Raw genomic sequence first — 26,230 nt, forward strand, 5'->3', positions numbered from 1 at the left:
TGAGGAAACCATGGGTCAGTTATGTAGATATCTCAAAAATGACCTATTGGAGTTTGCTTTGGAAGCAGGATTCTAACCACATCCATGCTGCTTTTCCCCAGATAAATACCATTCAATCAGGTACTTCCACATCTACCCTTGGCTGATGTGATCCAAGAATAAGATGCTGGGATGTAAAACAGATATTAAAATTTCAAAAAAATAAAATAAAATTGAAGCCACAGGGGATAAGGAGAGATCTAGATGTTTTGGGAACTGTTTGGTAATACTCCACTAGGGTGCCAATTTACTTTTAATCAAACTGATTAATTTAAAAAAACACCTTGTGAGTGACTAAAAAGGTGCCCTGAATCAGACAGCTGCTTGCAATTTGTATTAAAAATATACAGAAAAACTGCAGGAGGCAAACAAGAGAGGCATCCCCCACTTTCTCTCTCATAGAAGCAAAGCCTCTTCCGCGATTATACCTGCTATGATGCAGGTGAGCATTATTCAAGAACAAAGGGAGTGTGCCTTTTGCTTTAGAGCTATTGCTTCCACTCATACGCTTACAGTGTAAAGTTGATACAATGCATGCAGCAAGCAAGGGGGATGGAGTGCCAGCAATTTAAAGTGGGAGAGAAGATGCTGAGCCAAAAAGTGCATACAAGAGGGAAAAGGTTAGGCTGTAAAATACATTTTTTAAAAAGGTGGTTATAAAATAGTGCTGGCATCTAAAAAAACAAAAAAACCAGCACTGGAGACTGGTTAAGAGCAAAGGGAGCTGGCTGGGATAGGGAACAGCATTTGAATTCTCTTGATGATGATCCAGCCAGGAACAGAGTAATTTCATGTGAACTCACCGATCTCTGACTACGTTTATTGTTTTGATCCCCTTTGCTGCTGCAATCTGGATGACAGCCTGCCCGACTCCACTGTTGGCTGAGTTTTGGATGAGAGAATCTCCTGCAAACAGAAAGGTGCAGCCCTGGTTCTCAAACAGTCCATGCTTTCCTCCGCTGGTGGAAGATACTTGCTGAGCTCAGGAGACCCAGCTAATTGTGGCTGGTTCAGTGGTGTCATTAGAAAAAGTTGTGAAAATCTTGGTATTTTTGAATACCATCATGTTATCTATCATACAATATGGAATTTCATGCCGAATGCAATAAAACAAACCACATTGAAATATCTGTATTCAATCAAAAGGTATAGCCAAATAACCAGAAACCTTTTGCCTCTGTTCTGACTTGGGAACCAACTGTGACTACTTGCGCATTCTCAGTCTTGTGGTGTCATTAGTGAGTCTACACATTTTAATTAAGAGCTGAGAATAAAATCCAACCCTTGATTCTGGTTGGCAACCTTCAGTCTCGAAAGACTATGGTATAAGCCTACGGTACCAGGTATTCCCAGATGGTCTCCCATCCAAGTACTAACCAGGCCTGACCCTACTTAGCTTCCGAGATCAGACTAGATCAGGCATGTACAGGGTAACAGTTGCTTGATTCTGTTTATCATCAATTCTGAAGGCTATACTGTACTATACTATATATGTACTATAGGAATTTCAAGCTAGTCAACCTGGCTTCAACTTTGCCAAGGATGCACTGCTGATAGGGCCAGCCATTGTTTATGGACAAAGGAGAGCACATCTGTGCTACGTACCTGGCTTCAAGGTCTCAAAGTCAGACAACATCCGATAAGCTGTGCAAGGGTTGACTCCCAAAGTGGCAGCACAAGTCACTGGGATGTCAGATGGCATCTTTAGCAGAGACTCTTCACTGAACACTGCCTCCGTTCGCCACGTTCCTGGTTTGAGTGAGAAAAGTCCAATTCAGGCACCCAGAAGGAGGCAACTTAAGTTACAAGTTTCCAGCTTAAATAAAAAGTACTTAAAGAAGTACATTGAAGTGCCCAAGGTAGTAAGATTCCTCAATGCTTAGAGGTGGCATCCATAGAAGTATTTTCTTCCCTGCCTTTTGGCAATGCATTATGTCTGTATGTCATGTACTAAATAATGCACTTTAAAGAACATCAGCAGTTGGTTTCTTAGGAGAGGAAAGGAGGGAAGACTCCTTATGGTGTAGAGTAAGGGCTTCTAAACCAAGGCCTGTGGGCCGAATCTGATGTGCAGGAAAAGCCATCTGGGCACAGTGCTTTCTGTTCTGTGCCACAGCTGCCTTCCTTCTCACCTGACAGTCAGACAGCCTTGTGCTGGCCAGTCACTGCCCCTGGGACATCAGGGCACAGAGACACCTGGGGCAACAGGCATTGGAAATGGCTGGCCAACGTGAGGCTCTGCAACAATCAGGTGAGAAGAAAGGCGGCTATGGCGCAGAATGGAAAGTGCCACAACTGTACAGCTTTTCCTGCACACAGCAGGCCGCCGTTTGAAGACTGCTGGTGTAGAGGAAGTGAACAGAGATAACTTTTTCCTTCTTAGTTCATTATAGCAGAACCAGGGTTCATCCAATAAAACCGATTCGCAAGAGACACATTATGGACAACAGGAAGTACTTCTTCCCTCAGTGCATGGAACTAATTGCCACAAGAGGTGGTGATGGGCCATTAGCTTAGATGGTTTTAAAAGAGGACTAGACAAATTCATGGAGGACGAATCTATGGTCCTGATGGCTGTATGCCACTTCAGAGACCGGAGACTGCATCTTTCTGAATACCAGTTGCTCAGAAACAAGAGCAAAAGGGGGCTGGTGTCATCATGCCCCACTTCTGGGCTTCCCAGGGGCATCTGACTGGCCACTCTGGAAAGTGGGATGCTGCATGATATGGACCTTTGACTTGATCCAGCAGGGTCCTTATTACGTTCATGCTAAATGTAGGAACAAAAGGTGCACAGAAGCCAATTTCTTGCAGAAGATGTTTTGAGCACATTAAAATGTTTCCTTGGGGAAGACTCCAATTCAATTCATTTGGCCCCTTAGGGCCAAACAAGACCAGATGACCGGAGATCTGTGAGTGATCCCCTCCTCTTTTTCTAATAGCTAAAAGCAGTGGCAGCACCTGATCCTCCAAACTGGGGGCACAGTGCCTGGGGAGGGAGTTTTAAAATCCATTTTCCCCCCCAATATAAATTGTCTTCTCCCTAGTTGATATTTGCCCCATAGGCAAAAAGGCAAAAATATTTGCCCCATGACACTTGCTGGAAGGTCAGAGGGTGGCTAAGCTGCTCTCAATTTCAAGACGCAATGACCCACTTAACACCACTCATTCTTCCCTCCTGGGCCCCAATCCTTAGCTTAAGGATGAAAACAGGAGGTTGTTGCTGAATCTTTGTTAGAGATTTTCAGACAGAAGCTTTTGTGACTGGGTTGCTAGACTCAGTAGCATAGCTACAGGGGGAGGGCGGCAGGGTAAGTAAGTATTGCAGACACCACAAGGCGCAGTGTAAGCAGCCCCTTCCGCACGCTGTCGCTTCCCAGAATGGCTCCAACAGCAACACCAGAATGGCTCCGATGGCAAGTAGAAGGGGCCGCTTACACAGTGTGTTGCAGTGCCTGCAATACTTATCACGACCGCCCCCCCAATAGCTATGCTACGGACTAGACTACAGGCACCAGGCAAGTTTCCAAGTCAGGGAGTGATACTATCAGATGAGTTTTGGCCCTTGAGAGGGGGCGCTTTCTTTCCCAGTCCCCCTTATCTTGTTGCGTAGCCTAGTTCCTTTTCTTTATCAAAATGCTAAATTTTTTCTCTAAAAAAAAAGAAGTCAAACTCCAACTCACCAAGTCCTGCATCTGCTGGGATCACCAAGTCACCTGGCTTCAGAGAGGTCACGCGGCTCCCAACTTCCATGACCTGACCGACTCCTTCATTCCCACCCACAGCAGGCAAGTCAGCAAGAATGGCATAGGTGCCTGCCAAAGGACCAGAGCTCAGTCATAAGTGTCTGAGCAATTCTGGAGCTGAAGCCAATACTTAGATTTGCTGCAGATATTTTTTTTCCATTCAGAAGAAGATTCCTGTTACTTTTTATAAGCTGCCCTTTTGTCATCATGGGAATTAATCACACAAAAATTAAAAGAATTCACATTTTAAAAAAATTTATATATGGGGCCCTCTATATTCATGGGTTCAGAACCTATGGATTTGACTCGACATGGGTTCCAAACCCATACTGGAGGGCCTCACCTGATCTCCAGAATGTGACCGGGAACGCCTTGCAATCCCACAAATACCAACTGTTTACTTAGGGTGGCTCCCAAAAATGTGCACAACTTTTAATGAACTCTATTCATTGTCAAAAACCTGCAACACTCAAACATCAAAGAGAAACATGGAAGAGATGGGTGGAACCATCCCAGCAAAACATGTTGGTGGATGCCCAAAGATCCCGGGCAGCCCAATCCTGAGCTGCCTGGAGTGCAGGGCTGCTGCAATGCAAAAATGGCTACTGCGGCATCCAACGCACAACCGGGCAGCTTGTAGAGGCTCCTCGAGAGAAGGGGACTGTTGTCCCCTTCTCCAGAGTAAGGAAAGTAGCTCTGCAATGGGACTACTTGATTCTGCGGTGGCTCTTGAGCTGGCTGGTCCCGCCCCCCCCACCATGCCTCCCCTCTCCCACCCCAGAACACCTCCTCCCCACCTTCCCCCACACTCTCACTCACCTGATGGTCTGGGTGACTGTCAGGTGGTGTAATGTGGGCCCAGTGCCAGAGCTGGCCCAGTGCAGGCCTGTGCTCACCTAGCTCAGGCCCAGGGTAAAGGCTCGCAAACGTGCCTTATGGCATGTTTGCGACAGTGTGCGCCAGCAGTAAGCTGGTGTGCACTGTTCAGGATTGGGCCCTTAGTCAACATTAGCAGTATATAGATTGCCAAAGGGGAACATTTCAAGCCCTTGGTCTAATAATTCATTAAACTAGCTAATTAACTGCGTGGAGCAACTGCTTCTGGGTTCATCCCATACATTATGTATGTGAATTTTGGTGTTATAGTATGTGCATGAATTGAAGAATAATAGTTTGACATTATAAAGCAGCATTTCCCAAACTGTGCATCGTGACCCAATTTTTGGTGGGCAGAGACCCACCATGACCAAGAACCTGTGAGGCAATATGGGATGCGATGTGGAAGCCGCTTCCAAGTCACACCGGCTTGCCACCTACGTCATTGGCCACATCGCGTCCCATATATTGCCTTGTAACTTCCAGGTTGCAGCAGACCCCATGACCCACTGCAGAAGATGAAGTGGGTCATAGGGGTTAGAAGTTTGGGAACTGTTTCTATAAAATGTGTGGACATTTTCTTGAGATGCCCTGTGTGCATGTGTGTGTGCACGTGTAAAAAAAAATTATAAAGCAGAGACTCAGTGGTATGCAACATGTTACACTTACTCTGAACGTAGCATTCAGTGTTCAGTCTGGCTTATTCCAAAGCAAGTGTGCATCGCCTACAGCCTCAGTCTCCTGCGGTCACAATAATCCCCAAGGATGCTTCTCGTGTGAAACAGCACAAATGAATACACTTGGTACACATTGCTTAGGCATATTTGGCAGACCAAAAGATTTAATGTATTAATACCTGAACTTTTTAGCACTCTCAGGTGATGATGTTTTTCACACAGAGACAGCTGTGTCACAGAGAGAGCGACAGTTTCCAAACACAAGCAGCAGCTTTTGGTGGGATCCTTAGAAAGCGGCATTCCCAGAGTACAACTCAAGAGGTGTGAGAGGGAAAAGGCAGCTCTATAAGCCCTGTGTGTGTGTATGTGATCTCACTGAGTCTATCATTACGCTTGGACAATCTATTTGCCTAATTGTTCATTTGACAGCGGGGGCAGGAATGAAGGAACACTGCAGGGAACCAGGAAGAAAGAGCTGGCACGCAAACCAAGGTTACCTTGAATCATATTGATGTCTGATGGATTGATGGGGGCAGCAATCATTTTCACACGGACCCCAGAATCCCACAGCTCTGCCAGATCGATGTCCTTTAGCCTGGGGAGGGAGTAGGTGGAAAAAAGCAGAGAAAATGTAGTATTGACCTTAATATTCTTCCCCATGTCTGAATCTCCCTCCTCCTCAATGGTTCTCAAGTCTTTCACTGGAGTGGAGTTTACTTAAGGATTCATCCATCACCTCCAACTTCTCATGTAAGGACACACCCCTTGTCTTTATTTAGGTATCATTCTGGATCAGGCAGTTATCCCTTTCCTTCATGACATTTTCCCAGTGAAATGCTGTTCTTTACCCTCTTAACAAAAATTGTTGGGCATCTCTACTTTTTCTAGGCGCGAACTGCAATGCTGGACAGGATATTAAATGGGCAAACTGCTCTGGGGGGGGGGACCTTTCTACTCCAGTGTCATGATTCTAACCCAGATTGCCACCCCACCTCCAGATACTATTTATAAGGAGAGATGGGCGCTGCAATTGCAGATTTCCCAGGCTCATCATCTGATTTCTCAGCAATTCTGCTACCACCCCACAGAGGTGAGCAGAAAAGTTAGTTCTTTCCAGAGCTAATGCTGACAAGAGAGACTGAAGCGTGCCGATAATTACAGGTTACGCAATCATCAAAATTAGTTAGAGCCAATAAAGGACTTCCCCAAAGACTTATTGCAAAAATCTGCTACCAAACAATTTGCTTACGTTTGGATTCTTTCATCTTTTTCTTTTTTTACACCCCAATTCTCAGCCCTAGGGCTCTCAAAGGAGCTTACAGAATAAGACAACAGAAATGCAAGACGAAAGCATAAAAGCCATTAAAAACACACACACCGCTCCCAAAAGCCTTGATCATCATTATACAGTTTAAAAACTCATACAATTAAAAGGCAGCAATGGCACGCTAAGATCATCTGGCTCCACAGCTATAGGAGTCATAGCAGGGGGAAAAACACCCTTAACTGCTTGAAAATGGTAATTGAGCAGACTGGTAGGATCTCATTGGGTAGACGATTCCTGACCCTGAAAGGGATTGATTCCAAGTGAGTGGCAGCCCAGCCCTGGAGATCGTATTTAATGCATTGCTTATCCTACCTTACCTCCAAAGAGCAGGATCGTAACTCCTGGAGGGGTGGGGAGGGGGGCAGGGGAGAGACAGAGAGAGACTTCCACCTTGCTAGAGCAAGTGGAGAGTAGTGGAGACACAATGCGGGACAGTGCAATGGGCAGAGTGATAGCTCGGGAAACTCAGGTTCAATCCCGACCCTGTTATGAATCACTGAGTCACTGCAGGCAAGTCACTCTCTCTCAAACTAACCTATCTCACAGGGTTGTTGTGAAGCCGAAAGTGCTGCTCAGAACTGTTAGGAGAAGGAACAGATATCAATGCAAATAAGAACAAGCCAGAGCAGTGCAGAGCATGGTTAGAATATCAGACTAAGGCCCCAGTCCTATCCAACTTTCTAGCATTGATGCAGCCGCACCAATGGGGCAGGTGCTGCATCCTGCTGTGGGGAGGCAGTCACAGAGGCTTCCTCAAGGTAAGGGAATGTTTGCTCCGTTACCTTGGGGCTGCATTGTGGCTGCACCGGTACTGGAAAATTGGGTAGGATTGGGCCCTAATTCAGGGGTTCTGAAACATACCATGGTCACAGTGCCTGTCTTCGCAGCACCCTCTCAAGGCAGCACCAGGCCCAGCACTCTGAGATCTCATGAGAATCATACAAGATCTTGTGAAAACAGTGTGATCTCAGCCTGACCAAGATGGCGGAGCCCAGAGAGCAGGGAAGAAAAGACAGCTGGGAACATTCTACCGCACTCCTGCGAGTTTAGTTTCATGAAAGGAAATGAGTCTTTAAAAGTCACCTGACCTTGTTGTGTACACATCCAGATACCAAACAAGCTATTTGATTTGCAGAATTTAAGAAGTCACTCACTGTCAGGATGACTAGAATCCAACCACAAAAGAGTTTTCAGTAACAAGGGTGATTCCAAGTTAAGACTTTATAAAGCAGACTTCAGAATGACTGCTGGTTTAAAACACAGCTGAATCTCAATCACTAATTGAACATCCATGTCCTGTTCAGTGCAGGTGAACAGGTAAAATGAATTCAGTGCTTCTTCCAGATTAGCTGGCCTGCATGACCACCACAGTCCATAAGAAATAATAATAATAAATAATAATACAGGTATTTCTATACTGCCTTTCTTGGTCCTCAGATTTCTCCTTAGACTTTATTCAAGGCGGTTTACATAGGCAGGCAATTTAAATCCCCGTAGGGATTTTTACAATTTGAAAGGTTCTATCTTTCAAGAAACCACAACATTCAGATGTTCCTTTCTTGATCTGGCTGCACATTCTGGCCTCCATCCTCCCACACTCAGAGCAGATGGAATAACTCGGCTCAGCTTGTCAGCTGCTTCAAAGTCGCACGGTGCCAGTGACCTCAAACTGGTGACCTTCGGATGCTATCTTCAGGCAAATGGAGGCTCAACCCTCTAGACCAGACCTCCTGCCCCCCAAAAAGAACATAACAACAGCCTCACTGGATCAGGCCATAGGCCCATCTAGTCCAGCTTCCTGTATCTCACAGCGGGCCAGCAAAGTCCCTTTGCTTCTCTGCTTTGATCTGCCAATTGTACCATCACCTTTGAACCGAACAGTGGAGGATGCCAAGTCTTCTGCATTTGGACGCCACCATCCTTTTGATCATGCCGTTGAAGAGGCACTGAGCATTTAAGCAGAGCGAGAAGAAAACGCAGCCCATGTCCACTCACATCCAAGTCCTTTGCCCGCCCTCCTTCCTCAGTTCTGGTTGAGCAGGTGGCTGGCACTAGATACAACTTTCCAAATGCTGATTAAGGAAAACTTCTTGTTGAGGGCCAAAATACATGTACATGTTTGCCTGACGTTTTCCCTTAATTTTTAAAATAAAAATGGCGCATGGTGGGGTGGGGGCTGTGAACCACAATAAAACCACACATGGGGAATTAATGCTTTGCTCTGCAGTTTCAGTCTGGACCGTGCTCCTTGACATACTCCCTCCAGAGGAAAAAAAGCTTCTGTTGAAAGCCTATTGAAGCTTTTTTTTGATACTGTAACTTGCACATGGGGATGACGGCACACAATTGGTATTGAAGGGGAGTAGTGCAAAGTGTTAAGCCTTCTATTCTCCCCCCCCTTCCCCCAATTTGTCACAGGACTTACATGCTCTACTGAGCGCTATTTATAAATAAGCAAAGGGAAAAACACTGGGCCCATATATTCATTAAAAACACCATATGTTCTGGTCCTGACACAGAGCCAGGGTGGTGTAGTGGTTCAGGAGTTGGACTTGGGTCCAAATCCCCACTCAGCCATGAAGCTTTCTGGATAACCTTGACCGCATGTGGTTTTTGTAAGGACCAAAGGAGGAGAGGACAACACCCTGAGTTCTCTGGAGGAAGGGCAGTATAAAATGTGAAAAATAAATAAAACGCTTCAACATAATTCAATAGCATGTACTTCCCTTATATTTTAAAAAGAACGAAACTGAAGACAGTCATGTTGGCAACCTTCAGTCTCGAAAGACTATGGTATCGCGCTCTGAAAGGTGGTTCTGGCACAGCGTCTAGTGTGGCTGAAAAGGCCAATCCGGGAGTGACAATCCCTTTCACTACGGGAGCAAGTGCAGTCTGTCCCTGGTCTGTCTCCCTGGCTGTGGGCCTTCCTTCTTTGCCTCTTTGCCTCAGACTGTTGGCCAAGTGTCTCTTCAAACTGGGAAAGGCCATGCTGCACAGCCTGCCTCCAAGCGGGCTGCTCAGAGGCCAGGGTTTCCCACTTGTTGAGGTCCACTCCTAAGGCCTTCAGATCCCTCTTGCAGATGTCCTTGTATCACAGCTGTGGTCTACCTGTAGGGCGCTTTCCTTGCACGAGTTCTCCATAGAGGAGATCCTTTGGGATCCGGCCATCATCCATTCTCACGACATGACCGAGCCAACGCAGGGAACACTAATAACATAATTTTAGCACATCCAGGGAGGCATAAGAGAGATCTAAAAAGATAACTTTCTAGATATCTAGAAACAGAGCATAAGCCCTTTCTCATGTTCCACCCATGTGAGCAATAAATACAAAGAGGGGGAGGAGCGTCATGCCTGCTGGTTCTGCCCCCTCCATGACATTGGCAGAAGATAAAAATGGGCTGAATGTCCTTCAAGCCAATTCTCAGTCTGGCGCACATGCAGAGATTTCTCCACATCACTTCTATATGCCTTAAACCCAGACACAAACATCTGCACAAACCTTATCGCCAAAGCAACTTTAGCAATGATAAAATATGGTTTAATTTCTTCATCAAGCGGAAATAAGAAAACAACACACAGCTGGAGGAATTAAAATAGGCTCTGCTGCTGGCAGGGAATTGTCCCGGCCCTCATCTCCTCTGAAAGCTTGATAAGGGCTCCTTTCAGAAGCCTTTCGGAGCCTGGTGGCTTAACTGGCTGATCACAAAACACAATTGCTCATTTGCAGTCATTAATGTCACTGCTGCACTGAAATTAGTGCACAGACTCTTAAATACAAACACCGAAGCCTCCCAGGCAGCATCTGTGCTACAGTTAGTCAGTCTTTATAGTTTAGCTCAGCTTGGAATTATTGCTCATCTGTATGGACTTAATTGGGATGGAGTCAACTATCACACCTGTGGCTGAAGAGGTGGGACTCCATTCTGATCAACAGCCTTGCACATCACGTATTTTACCTGCACAGTGTCTGATCCCTTCCTGTTTCGTTTTGCTTTTCATTACAACAACATATACGTGACATCCCTCTTGATGACAATCCCCCCAAAACTGATTTTGATTTTTATCCTTCAGGAAGCTCAGGGCAGCATATATGAAGACAGGTGGTCACAGGTTAAATGTTTCTTCCAGTGTCAGAATAAATAATTGCATGTAAAGGTAAATGCAATATTTTAAAAGTGGCCTTGGTGATCATAATATACTAGTTTTTGTTTGCTTCCAGATGGGCTCTGCCTATGCTTTCACGATCCACAATAAACACATTCCTTTCACGTTCGCCTGATTATAAATGCACTGGCTATATGACAGGCAACTGCCAGAGATCAGCTGCTGTGAGACCTGCACAGCAGAAACAGATCACAGTTGCAACAGCAGCTGCTCACTGTCTTGAGCTTTCCTTCTTCTAGGAGGAACCCCTAGTCTTAAGGCTGGAAAGAGAATTACCCACACTGACTGTATAGCAGAACATTAATCAGAACCATATTACAAAAACTGCAGGCAACAGCCATAGCACCGTCTTGTCTTTTGACAAGAGAGCGCTATGACAACTCTTTTCTAACCTTAAAGAGGTTCTTGCTAGAAAAGAGAACGATAACTGGGAGCTGTCATAGCACAGTTGTGCATAAGCACAAGACAGCACTATTATGGCTACACACAAGTCTCTTTCACCATCACCGCTGCCCATGGCAGCAGGGCCTTGGCTGGTCACCAATTTTTCTCACTAGAGGTAAAAGACTAACTGTGAATCTCTCTATGAAATGCTGGGTGTGCGGCTAGCCTGGTTGTTAATGAAGAACCAGGCATGCTAAGGCTCAAGCACAGAAGAAAAATTCAACCCCAGCCCTCAATCTCAGCATTTCTGCATGGGCTAGATTTTTTATAGTTAATTTATAGCTCCCTTGAAAAATTGATGTTATAATGGAAATGCTGACAAGACCATTAATTACTGGGCTGCCAGCAAAGTATGGCGGGAACCTAATCACCCAAATTTGCTCAAATTTATTATGCCATTCAGCTGAATAATGGCCACTCGCCTCAACTGATCAAGTAAATTGTGTAAGAAATCCATTGCTTAATCTACAAGATGCGAGGCCTGGAATTTTATGGCCAGAGTCATCTCTGATTGGGTTGCAGGACAGAAATTAAACATCATAGTGGCACTTTCAGGAAGGAATGCAGGAGTTAGAGATGAGAGCCCAAGATCATCAATAAGGGCAGTTTACTTTAAAGCAGCACTTTTCAAAATCTTGGTGCCAACAGCGCAAGGCAGACCAACAGCTGCTCCCACAATTATTTCCGCTCTCCCCATAACTTCTTCTGCCATTTCTCTTCACCAATGGCTCCTGATCTTGCCCTGCCACACCATTACTCATTCCTTTCTGCAGTTTGCACAAGGATCATAACCCAAGTTGCCACAGACACCTTCAGACCCTCAAAATTCATCCTGCTGCTATTTATGTTTCGAACATATTTTATTTATGTAAGAGATTTATACCCTGCCTTTCAACCTCACTTAAGGGCCCTCAATGCAGCTTACAACAATATTTCAATATGATAAAAACCGTGCTAAAAGCATTAAAACCACATATACCCTATAGCTGCCTTGGGCATCTGCTCCAGCACAGGAAAAGCAGGGTAAAAATCTTTTAAATAAAATAAACACCCTATCACAGCTGCAACCTTATACACACTTTCCTAGGGTTAAGTTCCACTGAACACGATGGGACTTACTCCTGAGTAGCCATGCCTCAGCTTGTACTATGAGAAAAAGGCATTGTAGCATATTGCTTAGAGCAGCCATTTTCAACTGATGTGCCATGAATGGTCTGCAGGTGTGGTGGAGGGTCATTTATTAGTAGGGCCATGGGAAGATGTAAGCCTCAACAACGTGGTGTGCCTTGTCAATTGTCCAAAAAAAGGATGGTGTGCCTTGACAATTTTAGTACCTCGTCAGTGTGCCATGAGATGAAAAAGGTTGAAAATCACTGGCTTAGAGCAGGGGTGTCCAAAGTTTTTGGTAGGAGGGCCACATCGTCTCTCTGACACTGAGTCGGGGGCCGGGGGAAAAGAATTAATTTACATTGAAAATTTGAATACATTTATATAAGTTTACATAAATGACTATATTAAAGATGAACTTGAATGAATGAATAAGGTCTTGCAATAACTCATGGTCTATAAAAGGCCTTGCACAAAGCAAGGCTGGTCTTTCCTTTGCTGCTGCTACTGCATCACAGACCTGAAACAACAAGCAGTGCAGGGAGCCTTCATTCCACAGCTCACATGAGAGGTCAAACAGTCGCCTTCACGCTGAGAGCAGGTGTGTTGAGCCAGTGTGGGCTCCAACAAACCTCCGAAGGGCCAAAGGCTCACTGGAGACTGGGGGTTCCCTGGGGGCCGCATTGAGAGTCCTCGAGGGCCACAAGTGGCCCCAGGGCCGGGGTTTGGGCACCCCTGGCTTAGAGCATCAGACTAGGACTGGAAAACCCAAGCTTCAATTCCCAGTCAGCTATGAAGCCCACTTTTGAAGATACACTTTGCCAACAGTCTGAGGCTAAGAGGCAAAGAAGGAAGGCCCATAGCCAGGGAGACAGACCAGGGACAGACTGCACTTGCTCCCGGTGTGGAAGGGATTGTCACTCCCGGATTGGCCTTTTCAGCCACACTAGACGCTGTGCCAGAACCACCTTTCAGAGCGCGATACCATAGTCTTTCGAGACTGAAGGTTGCCAATACAATGAAGCCCACTGGGTAATCTTGGGTTGCTTCTCTTTCTACCTAACCTACATCACAATATTGTTGTAAGCATAAAATAGGGGAGGGAAGACTGCACTGAACTCCTTCAAGGAACAGCAGGGGAAAACTCAACATAATAAACAGCGGGTGATGCCTGCATACATTTCAAGAGGTATTAGGAAAGTAATGGTAAAATTTCATACAGAAAGTAAGTTTCAACCAGCCAGTTTGGGACACAATTGTAACCAACACAAAGGGGAAAAAACGCAATTGTATTAGCTCAGGCTCACAGATGCTCTGACATCATTTGGAAGATATTCAGCAGGCTTATCTGGTGCAGCAAGAGGCCCCAAGATGTTTCAGTGGACCCAGCCAGCTTGGAGAGAAGTCAACACACCAGAAAAGGTATAAAGTTAGCATGTTATGGGGTTAGTCATCTCAGAATCTCAGCATGAACACAATCATGACAGTGTGATCAGTCGCTCTCTTCAAGGCTGCAGAAATTGTGACAATCAGATGGGAAGATGAAACACAAGAAGGGGCCGGAAAGACACAGCAGGGTCTGCACTTCCCCTTGCAAGTTCCACACAGGACTTAAGAGACTAGGAGCCTTGCTGTACACCAGCCCATTATACAGCACTAGAGAATGACCTGTTCCCTTTTGCATCCAACATAACGTAGTCCTATCAGCAAATCATTAAAGCCTCTCAGCTTGTTCTGACTGCAGGAGAACCAGGTGGTAGTGTTCTATTTCCTACTTCCAGCTCCATACCCCTTTATTAGCCTGATCATTAAATTTTAAAAAGTAGTTTAAGGACACTGCTTTGGAACTAAACCCTTAGAGGAAGGAGGAAAAATGTGCAGTATTGGGACAGTTTTTAGAGCAAACTATAAATTAATTTTAAACAAGGGAAAGTAAGAGCTATCATTTCAAACGTATATTTTGGGCCTGCCGATTGGAAGCTATAGTATGAAACTTAGGGTTTATTCCAAAGATATTCATGGATGGTGCGCTTGCCACATGAACAGCCTGAGGCAGCCAGAGATTCCCCATAGCAAATGCGTTGGATCCAAAGGTGCTCTCTGAGTGCAAAAGGCGCCTTCCATTCACAGAAGGGCTGCTTTACACCTTGCACAAGAATGGTGCACAAGAAAAGTGACACCAAATCCAAAATTGTTGTTTCAATTGTGCAAGAACCTATGGGCCCTCTTGTGTAAGCAGAATTGTGAAAACTGCCACCAAATGACACAATAAACCACCTCATGAGCTCTTGTATAAGAATTTGCAGAAGAACACACAAGCGACTATCTTTGGATCCAAAGCAATTAACAGAAAATTCTAAGTCCATTTAAAGCAGCATTTCCTAACTGGGGGGGAGGGGTCACGACTCCCCAAGGCAGCAGGAAACAGCATTTTCCCCCTTAAGGGGAGTGGCGACTCCATGGTTTGCACTACTGCTGACTAAGTTAAAAAAAAGGGTTTCAGAACTTGCTCGTCTGCGGCAGTGACTGGAGATATTGCAAACCCAGGTACACTGCATACGAGTAAGTCCCGAAACCCTCTTTTTTTTCCTTAAGTGGGGGCAGCAGCAAGAACCTGGAAGAGCCGTCACTGTCACCAACATCAAATCACCACCCTCTGTAACGGCCCCGCAACAACTCAGTGATTTCTTTATCTTTGGGCAAAGCCTGGGAACCACTGATTTCAAGAAAAAGAGATCAGCAGCATCCTGTGAATGCAATTTCTGACTGGCGAGGGTAGACCGGGATGTCAAACGTAAGGCCCACAGGCCGAATGTAGCCCCTGGAAGCAATTTATTTCCCCTCCATTATACTTGGGCTCTCCCAGAGTGATAATTGGGCTCTCTCATATCCTGAACTCATGAGCAAGTTTTGCACAAGTTCTCTTCTGTCATTTTCGGATAATGAGTTTCTATGCGAAAATGAAGAGCATCATCTGCTTCATGATGTCACTTCTGATCCTCAGCAGGCACCAGGAATACCATTCAGCCCTCTGTATGAAATGAGTTTGACACCTCTAGGCTAGACAGTCCAGAATAGGACCTGAGCTTTTCTCCGTCCACCATCGTCCCAGCTGAATGACTGCCTGCACCTAAAATCACTTGTCAGGCTACATAGCATTCGTGGAGCTGCTGAAACCCTTGGTGAGCAGAGCAGAGCAGGATAAGGCATATAAAATCACATTCCACAGTTCCCAGAGAAAAACTTCACTTTCACAAAGGAAAGTCACTTTGCACATGCTTTGGAGCCTTTGGCATTAGCCTTTTTATCCTGAAAGACTTCAGAACTCTGTGCATACTCAGAGGCATCAGGTATCAGGATATGTGGAGTCAAAAGAAAGCACCCAGTGCCAGTCACAAATGCATAAATGCACAAATGCATAACTGTGTTGGATTTCCTGTGGGAAACAGAGGGTCTCCAAGCAGCCTAGCATGGCATTCAGTAAAACAACTGGGAGGTATAGTACTGAATTCTGAGTACCACTAGAAAACAGTAGATTTTTAACTCAGTGCAATTCTTGGTTGTTCTAATTTTCATGCTTTAAAACCTTGGCCAGTCAATTCACCAAAGAATACTTTTCCCCTTAAGTTGACCGAATGCCTGAAGGTTGCCTAGCCACAAATCCTGCAGTGGCAAAATATGCCACAACAGGGGAGAACAAAGTGCAAGTGAGAGCAAAGTGCAAGTCACACCATTTAAACTGCTCAGCAGGCAGGCAACTATACTATATCTGCATCGCGCGCACGCGCACGCACACACACACTGCATACACACCCACTCAGTGCCTTCCACCATTTCTTTTTCACATCTGATACACTGTGCGTTTTACAATACACTTGGATTTTTAGTGGAGGGGCATTCAAAGCAAGTTTGATTGACACTATTTCTGAAGAAGATACTTTGTGCATTATTAAACCATCAAAATTTGAACGCCAGAGATCACAGAATCATAGAGTTGGAAGGGGCCTATAGGTCATCTAGTCCAATCCCCTGCCAGGCAGGAAATCCTCTTAGAGCATCTCCAACAGGTGTTTGTCGAGCCTCTGCCTGAATGTCTCCAGTGAGGAAGAGTCCACCAACTTTCTGAATCTGCTGAATCGAACTGACTGTCAGGAATTTTTCCCTGAGACCGTAGAAATTTCCTCTCTTGCAGTTTGTACCCACTGGTTCTACTTTCAGAGACAGCTGAGAATAAATTATTCCCTTCTTCCATAGGACAGCCCTTTAGGTATTTGAAGGCAGCTATCATATCCCCTCTCAGCCTTCACTTCTCCAGGCTGAACATGCCCAGTTCCCTCAACCTTTCCTCGCAGGGCTTGTCCTCCAGCCTCCTGATCACCCTCGCCGCTCTCCTCTGAAACTGCTCCAGTTTGGCTGCATCTTTCTTAAAATGAGGTGCCCAGAATTGTACACAATATTCCAGGTGAGGTCTAACCAGTGCAGAGTAAAGCGGAACCACAACTTCTTGTGACTTGGAAGCTACGGTTCCCTGTTCCCTGTTGGACTTCCTCTTATTCATTTCAGCCCAGTATTCCATTTTGTCTAGCTCTTCCTGAAGGCTTCTACTGTCTTCTATTGTGTTTACTACTACTCCCAGTTTGGTGACATCCACAAATTTGATGAGGCTCCCTTGATAAAAATTCCTAATTAACACCGATTTAGTTCTTTTTCAGCACACAAAGTGCTTCAAGCGAGGACTGCAAAAGGTCAAGAAGGTAACTTTCTAAAAGGAAGTAATGCTATTATCCCCATATTGCAGGTAGAAAAGTCTGAGGCTGAAAGAGTGACTTGCCTAAAGCTACCTTGGTGCATTCATGGCAGAGGGCAGATTCTAACCAAGAAATGCCCAACATGCAGTTTGGTCTTTTCCCCACAACAAGCAGCTCCCTAATTCTAGAGAACTCCGGCAATCAGGCTCCTGAACATCTAGAACAGGATGCAGAATTTCAACATCAGAGCATGCTATACCAAAATCTGAGGGGAGAAACCTGTTTTGAATTAGAGGTTCTGCATTTGAGCTCAATCAGAAGTTGGCACTCAGAATTACAAGTGTGAGTACTCATGCATAAGTGTGCAATTTCAGATGCCGAGCGTACATTTTCAATAAGAGAGCCCTCACTCAGAGTCACATTATCACACTAGGACAGAGGTTTTCAGACTGGGGCATCACGATGCCCTAGCTTGTGGGCCCTGGCCTCTTTGCCCTTAAGGGGTGGGGCAGCCAGGAGCCAAGATCACTGCTCAAGGGGCTGCAGGGGCTTGGCTGCACTCAGCACAGCCTCCTGCAGCCTCCTGGGGGTGCAGGGAGCTTTGTGCGGCTGTCTGCAGGGCTCTCTGAGGCTTCCTAAGTGAAAGTGGGGTGATCACACCCCGCATCAGCTAAACCCAAAGCACAGCGTGATCACTCCACTTTCACTTCTGTTGGGCTGCAGGAACTGGGGTGCACCCACCAGTCTCCGCAGCAGCCGTCCCTGGGTGTAGGGAGCCCTGCGCGAGCCTCTGCAGGGCTATCCATGTCAGCAGCAGTGAAAGTGAGCAATTGCACTCCACTTCCAGTTTTGCAGAGGCAGAGCGCAATCGCTCACTTTCACTGCTGCTGACCTGCACCCCAGTCCCTGCAGATCCCTGAATGGCGTGATCCTGGGGATCATGTCGCTGCCTTTGACCCGCCACCGCTGCCTTCCCCCCCACTCTCGCAAAGACTTACTGCAGGTTTCAAACTCTGGGAAAGTTTGAAAACTGCAGCACTAGGAGGATACTGAAAGGATTTAAAATCTAATTGTGAGTTGGACACTAGCTTTTTAATCCAAGTTAAAAAGAGAGACAGTGCTATTCTTGTAGGCTTGCTTATCCCTACCAGCTTTCAGAGTGCTCAGAGGAGGAAAAAAGAATCACCATCCCTACTGGGTATTGTATCGGACAAAAGCAGCTTAATGTCAGGCCATTTAATACAGACATTACCAATCCAGGAACTTAGAAGAAATAAGCCATTAGCCAGCAGTCTTGATAGAGCCAAGAGACAAAGTATAGCCTGAACTTTAAACAACAGGCAGCCCGATCCTGACTTACATTTGGGCTGGCGCAGGCCCCCTTGCGCCAGCTCTTGAGTGTCATAAAAGTGCCATAAGGCACATTAGAGCCAACTTAAGAGCCAGCCATGCTGGCACAAAGATGTGTGCTGGCCTACAGGCACCAGATCCTATCTGTGTGCTGGCCGGGGCAGGTAGATTTCCACCTGGCAGTGGGGGGGGGGGGGAGAAGGGTGGATTGGGGGGAAGGATTGGGCCTGGGAAGGAGGGGTGGGATTGGTGATGGCAATGCACACCATATCCTAACCCCCACTCCTGGGCCTTGGAGCCCTACATGGGTTGCTCAGATTTGAGCCATATAAATAGCCCCATAGCCCCAGCCCCACGGCTGGGCTGTTACATGGGGTAAGGGGAAAACATCCTCTCAACAAAACTTGAAGAGGTCTTCATGTGATCAACAACTTCCCCTTTAAGAATCAAGTTCTAAGAACAAATGCAAAATCACAGAGACTCAAGAAAACTGTTCCATTTCTTTCCCTGCAGTGATACATTCCGCAAAGATTATCATGACAATTGATGGCTGGTGGCTGAGAACTACCCTGTAATTTTGCTCTGCTGACTGGAATTTGGACGGTTTTGCATACCTGTTAAAGAAGGAGGACTGGAAGATGGGAAAAAACTGCAACAGAAAGGCCTAGAAAGATGAATTTTCAAATATACTGTACATCCTCACCATGAGATTGAGAATTTTTTCTTTGCTTGCCTTCTGAGCCACACAGAGGAATCCACCGCTAAACAAAAGGTACTATAACAGGATACTGATAAAGATCTACCACCATAATTCTGTATCAGCCTACCTACCTAAGATCAGACACAGAGGTTCTGCTCTCTGTCCAATCATCATTAGAGATCTGATTGGCAGGCACAAGAGACAGGGTCTTTTTGGTGATGATCAACATGGAATTCCTTTCTCAGAGAAACCTGTACAGCTCCAGCATTTGCATTTCTTCTGAAGAAGCTAGAATGCACATATTTGGCAAGGCCCTCCCAAATCTGAATCCAGTTACCATGGCACTGCAATCTGAACGCATATAGATATTGTTGTGGTAAGGTGTACTGATAATCACTATCTTTGTCAATTTGTTTTGCAAACTGCTTTGATATCTTGGACAAGCCATCTGAAAAATGAGCAAAGGAAAATAAATTGTGTGAACTTTATTTGTTGTTTTGAATAGCCTTGCCGAAAAACAGGATAAACATGAATTAAGTAAATACCATATTGCAATGGTATTGGTAACCAAGAGAGGGAGAGCTTATACCTACTGTGCACCTCATAAATTCACCTCTATCCTTTGCTCATCTAGCTTCTAGCCTATTTCACATTACTTGTCTGGCTCCAAGGATTGAGTGGAACCAAAAAAGATGGAAGATGGAAAGCCAAAAAAAGATTGGAGATGGAAAGATGTATTGCAATGTAATTTCTTCATTTTCTGGCTGAATTTTCCTCATAGATCTTCAAGGTTTTTTGCTGCCTTGGCTGGGGTGGAGAGGAAGATGAACAAGTGGGGAAAATGGAGATGCACACAGTAATCTGACCCCCCCCCCCCAGCAAGGCACAGCAATTTATAATTCAATTAATGTCATTCCTCTCTATTTTAGATGTGCTACCAGGTCAATCTTCATTGTTAAACACCTATCAGTGAAGAAGGGCTATATATAACTCAAAATCTCATCTCTACTACTCTAAATGCTAGTGGAGGCAGTCTAGGACTCACTGTGTCCTTTTCCATGGGACCAACTATTTGTAGTTAAAAATGCTTCATGAGAATGCAAGATGAAGGTTTAGGTTATCCTGGAAGGTCTTTAAGATCTCAGTCAATCAATTTAGGTTAAACAGTGTCACGCTGAAGAACAGAGTACTGCCACAGGATCAAGGTCAAGTCATCAACGGGGCCTTGTCCTTTTTTCCCCACAGTTCCACCTACGAGATGCTGCGCTTGCTTAGACCACTAGATTGGTGCAAATGGCAACTAAAGGGAAAAATAAAAAAAAATCAAAAGTCACCAGATGTTCACAGGCATTGCCCAATTTACCCACACAAACCGGAATGATAGTTCATGTCTTCAAATTGCATTTCAGTTGCTCATCTTTAGCACTTTGATGAAGGTAAAACCTCAGGAAGAGTTGATTGATCTGTTATAAATGCTTTTTGTATTAAAAACTCTAGTTTTGGGGATAGCAGCTAAGCCCTATAACTGTATTTTATACCAGAACCACCCTGCTGGACCGGATTGAAGGTCTATCAAGTCCTGTGTCCCAATCCTCATGTGGGAACCAAATGATTCCAGCAGTCCACAAAGCAGAGTATGCCAGTAACAGCCTCCCTCCACTATTCCCTTGGCAGGCAACTGGCATTCATTCAGTAGTAATGAGGATGGGAAGTGAATGCCCAAATTATGCTGCTTCTCCTATGTGCAAAAAACAAACACAAAAAAGCGCCTGTTGCAAAAATATTTATTACTATTAAAAAAGATTTCTGGGCTGCCAATTGGTTCCACTCAAAGAACCATCAAGGCTTCTCACAGATTAAAATTCACAATAAAACAATCCAATACAATTTCAACAATATAAACATAATCAATACAATCACAAGGCAGAAAACCATCAGCAAACAAGTAAATGACCAGCAACAAAACTCAGGGGGGGGGGGAGCAAAACTAAATGGCAATGTTTTAATTGCCCGCTTGATAGAAAATAGCATTGAGGTTGACTGGACCTCATGGGAGAAGGAATTCCAAAACCAGGGGGGTGGTTGCCACTGAAAAAGTCCTGTCCCATATCCCTACCAACCAAACCTCTGAAAGCAATGGGATGGAACAGAGCCACTGATATGCAGCTTCATGCAGGGGAGCATCCAAGTACCCTAAACTTAAGCCATATTGGATTTGATAGGTAATAACCAACACCTTTAATTTGGATATCCTGGAACCAGTGCATATCATGAAGCACAGGTATATTATGTTACCACCACTGTGCCCATAAACACCTGCTTGCCACATCCTGAATTAGTTAAAGCTTCCAGATTACCTCCAAGGGTAGCCCCAACCAGACTGCATTGTAATAATTTACGAGTAGCCAGGGGCCACTAAGGCATGGTTTCATGCAGACAGATCTGCTTCGCATAGGAAGGACTGAAGCCAGCATACCAACCAAAGTTATGCAAAAACGTGCTTCTGGCCGCAGCTGCCACCTGACCCTCCAAGCGCATAGTCAGGCCCAGCAGCACTCTTAGACTGAACCTGCCCATGCAAGAGCAATGCTACCCCATCCAGAATCAGCTTTCCTACTCACTCATAGTCTTGTTTTCTGCCTTGTTTGGATTAGATCTCCATTTACCAACCCACAGCCATTAGCTTCACAGCTAATCAGTCCAGAACATCCATAGCCTCCAGGGTCCTAGATGGAAATGAGAGGTAGAGCTGGCTGAAATCTGACACTGATGGTAAACCACTCCAAACCCTGGACAATCCAATGGCTTTATTATGGATGGTAAAGAGCAAATAAAAATGTACTACCACAAGAACTCAGTAGTGCTTTGGAGCATCATGCTCCCCATCTCATGCTGCTTCCTCCTTTGTCATGCTCTAGCAGCCTGACCTCCAACCCCCAACCCTCTTTTCTGAATTCCACAGTAGATTTTTGCACTTGCTTATTTCCTTTTTCCATCGCATACAGCAAGTTCCATGGCTGCACAAGAATTTCAACACTGGTCTTCCCAATACATAAGAACATAAGAACATAAGAACAGCCCCACTGGATCAGGCCATAGGCCCATCTAGTCCAGCTTCCTGTATCTCACAGCGGCCCACCAAATGCCCCAGGGCGCACAACAGATAACAAGATACCTCATCCTGGTGCTCTCCCCTACATCTGGCATTCTGACTTAACCCATTTCTAAAATCAGGAGGTTGCGCATACACATCATGGCTTGTACCCCATAATGGATTTTTCCTCCAGAAACTCGTCCAATCCCCTTTTAAAGGCGTCTAGGCTAGACGCCAGCACCACATCCTGTGGCAAGGAGTTCCACAGACCGACCACGCGCTGAGTAAAGAAATATTTTCTTTTGTCTGTCCTAACCCGCCCAACACTCAATTTTAGTGGATGTCCCCTGGTTCTGGTATTATGTGAGAGTGTAAAGAGCATCTCCCTATCCACTCTGTCCATCCCCTGCATAAATACAAATCCAACCAGTCTTTCCACTATACCAGCGTTCTTCAACCTTGGGGTCCGGACCCCAATGGGGTCACAAAATCTCAGTTGTGGGGTCCTGACAACTTACAGGAATGAAAAAGGGTGAAGCCCACTGGACTAGAGCACCACCAGGTAAAGGGTGTGCCCCCTCTTGTACCAGGAGACTGTGTCCTAGTCCTACTCAGCTTCTTAGCAATTGTGCTAAAACAGTTTTCACTAGTGCAGGTCTTTATGCTGACTTTTCCCATTCTCTCTAATAAGAGTATTTGGTTACAGTGAACAGTGCTGGAAGGACAGAATGGGCGATAACAGAGATGGGGTGGGCGGATAGGGTCCTGGGAGAGGGGATGAATTGACAGTGGGGTCCCCAGTCTCCTATTTTATTTATATGTTGGGATCATGGCACAAAAAGGATTGAAGACCACTGCACTACATGACCACTGCACTACACCACCCAACCTCAGCATTAGAGAATCTTTCTTTTCAGATGCTCCCTTCCCAAAATGAGAGAAGGAGAGTGATAACACACCGACCCCAGGACTCCAACTACAGGAAGACAAAACTCACAAAGGGAGATGGGAAAAATTCAGATCCTTGAAAAGGGAAGCACACAATTCTCCAAACCAAAATCAGTACAGACTAACCACTTCCAAGCAACACAAACACAAACTGAATAGAAAGCCACATTCTCCCACTAGAACATTACGCCATTCGTCTTTAAGGAGCTGAGTAAAATAAAAGGGTTAGCCATGGTAGCCTCTCTCAGCCAACACCAGTCATGTAGCAGTTTAAAAATACAACACTTATTACAGCATGAGCGTCTGTGGGCTAGAGCAAGGATGCCAAACTCACTAGGTTTGGTGCAACGGAAAAACGGTCCCCATTTGGACCACTTTCCATTCCACCTCAGCACTATGCAAAGTCCCCTTCATTAGGGGGATAGGGAAACTCTGGGCCAGGGGTGTCCAAAGTTTTTGGCAGGAGGGCCACATCATCTCTCTGACACTGTGTTGGGGGCCAGGGGAAAAAAAGAATTTACATTTAAAATTTGAATAAATTTACATAAGTTTACATCAATGAATATATTAAAGATGAATTTATATGAATGAATGAAGGTCTTGCAATAGCTCAAGGCCTATAAAAGGCCTTGTACAAAGCAAGGCTGGTCTTTCCTTTGCTGCTGCTACTGCATCACAGATGTGAAACAGCAAGCAGCAAGACTGGCCTTTCCTTTGCTGCCTCTGCTGCATCACAGATGTGAAACTGAAAGCAGTGGCAGGAGCCCTCATCCCACAGCTCCGGCAATAGGTCAAACAGTTGCCTTCATGCTAAGAGCAGTTGCGTCGGGCCTGTGTGGGCTCCAGCAAATCTCCAGAGGGCCAGAGGCTCACTGGAGACTGGGGGCTCCCTGAGGGCTGCATTGAGAGTCCTTGAGGGCCGCAAGTGGCCCCAGGGCCGGGGTTTGGGCATCCCTGCTCTAGGCAGTTGCGTCATCTGCTCCGCATCTCAGAAGGCCGCACGACAGAATGTTTTGGCAGATGCGACTGTCCAGAGCATCCCTGTCCCCTGAACAATGAAACTTTGCACGGTGCCAAGGTGGAACAGAAAGGTCAGCTCACTGTGCAGGAGGATTCCATTGAATCCTGGATCTGGTCCCCAGGACAGGGTTCGACCAGGTGTGGGGTAAAGCTTTATTCGTGTTTAAGATGTGAAGACACTTCTGTGTCCGATGCATTGAAAACGCACTTTTAGCAATCTCTGGGACAGAGAAGGAAGTAAGATTTGAGAGAAACCTTTTTGCGTTCTGGTTTTGGACACACTTCCATGAGGAATGGGGGCAGCAGTGAGTGCAGCCCTGCAGTTTCTCTAAAAGCACCTTCATTGCAGAGTGATGAATCTCTGCTTGGGCCTGGAGTCTCCAGGAATCAGCATCAAACTCAGAGAAAATACTGACAGCAATGCTGGAGATCTTAACAGAGCCTCCCGGCTAAGTGACATTACAGCAAGTCCCCAACATATGTTTCGGTTCCATTACAGAGGTCAGTCTATTAGCTGGAAGGTATGGATCTCAAAACAGCTAGCTTTTGCTGGCCCGGGGCTATTGTGCCTGCATGAAAGCACCACTAGGACATATTGCACCTGTGCAAAAGTGCTAACACAGCCATCCATAAGTTGGACACCCAGAAGTCAGAGCGCCAGCGTTGATCATGCTGAGGGAGGAGGGAGTCTCCAGGAACAGCTCCAGTTCTACTGGCAAAGCCTCTGAATGGGGGGAAGTTGTCTCTGTTGAATGTCTGCCTGCCGGCCTCCAGAAGAGGGCAGCAGCTGGTGGGGTGGGCTTCCTTTAGCTTGCCCTAGACAGCACTTTTCTATGCCCAGAAGTTCAACAGGTGCAGCTCCCCTGTGCCTGTGGGTGGATGCAGAGAATTGGGGGGGAGGTGCCCTGTGGCATGGCTGCGTGCCAGTCTCCAGTTCAACAGCAGCAGCTGGTGGGAGGCAGGCAGGGTGCTGGACGAGGGAGGGCTTCCTCTGGCCTGCTCTGGGCAGCACTTCCTCATGCCCAGACGTCTAACAGGTACAGTTTCCCTGTGCCAGTGGGTGCATGAAGTGAAGCGGGGGGGGGGAAGCTGCCCCGTAGAATGTCTGCCTGCCAGCCTCCAGGAGACAGCAGCAGCTCATGGGGGACAGAGTGCTGGACTGGGGTGGGCTTCCTCTGGCCTGCTCTTCCTCATGCCCAGATGTTCAACAGGTGCAGCAGCAGGTGGGAGGCAGGCAGGATGCTGGACAGCGGTGGGCTTCCTCATGCCCAACAGGGGCAGCTTCCCTGTGCCTGTGGGTGGAGGCAGGGAACGGGGAGGGAGAAGCTGCCCCTGTGGAATGCCTGCCTGTCGACCTCCAGGAGGCAGCAGCAGCTGGTGGGGGGCAGGCAGGGTGCTGGACTGGGGGGGCTTCCTCATGCCCAGGAGTCCAACGGGGCAGCTCCTCCTCCCCGTTCCCTGCTTCCAGCCACAGGCACAGGGAAGCTGCCCTGTTGAACGCCTGCCTGCTTTGCGGGGGGGGGGAGGCGAGCCCTCGCGCAGCCCAGCCCCGCTCTTACTGTAGGACCTGAGCCGGCTCCCCGTGCTGCTCGTACACCAGCCCTCGAGGACGCGCCCGGCTGGTCACGGACAACCCCCTGAGACCGGGCCCCGCCGTCGCCAAGGCCCGGAGCCTCCGCACCGCCGCCATAGCAACCATCGCGACGCGCACGGTGATGACGTCGCCCCCAGCGAGAGATCTCCGCGAAGCTACGCCCCCTTCTCTCTGTGGCCCCGCCTCTCCTTGGAAGAGCAGCCACGTGGGTGGGAGAACCACGAAGGCCACGCCCCGTCCCTGTGGCCCCGTCTCTCCCTGGAAGAGCCACGGAGCCCCGCCCTTCCCTGTGGCCACCCCGCTCTCTGGAACAGGCTCCACCTGGGTGGGAGAGGCCAGTGGCTCTGGAGGGGGAGGGGCTCGGTGGATCTCAGTAATTAAACTTAAATAGAA

General features: G+C 46.6%; 1 protein-coding gene across 1 annotated transcript in view; it reads right to left on the reverse strand.

Moving 5' to 3' along the window:
- The window catches only part of MECR (mitochondrial trans-2-enoyl-CoA reductase), a 31,270-nt gene extending 5,269 nt beyond the window's left edge, over window positions 1-26,001 (reverse strand). The window contains exons 1-5 of the mRNA XM_066638464.1: window positions 25,803-26,001; window positions 5,836-5,933; window positions 3,723-3,854; window positions 1,645-1,788; window positions 843-945 (exon numbers count right to left, since the gene is read on the reverse strand). Coding sequence (XP_066494561.1) covers window positions 843-945; window positions 1,645-1,788; window positions 3,723-3,854; window positions 5,836-5,933; window positions 25,803-25,942 — 617 coding nt within the window. The 5' untranslated portion in view covers window positions 25,943-26,001. The remainder of the gene's footprint in view (window positions 1-842; window positions 946-1,644; window positions 1,789-3,722; window positions 3,855-5,835; window positions 5,934-25,802) is intronic.
- Between the last annotated feature and the right edge of the window lie 229 nt (window positions 26,002-26,230).

This window comes from Tiliqua scincoides, chromosome 10 (assembly GCF_035046505.1).
Source record: "Tiliqua scincoides isolate rTilSci1 chromosome 10, rTilSci1.hap2, whole genome shotgun sequence".
Taxonomy (NCBI): domain Eukaryota; kingdom Metazoa; phylum Chordata; class Lepidosauria; order Squamata; family Scincidae; genus Tiliqua; species Tiliqua scincoides.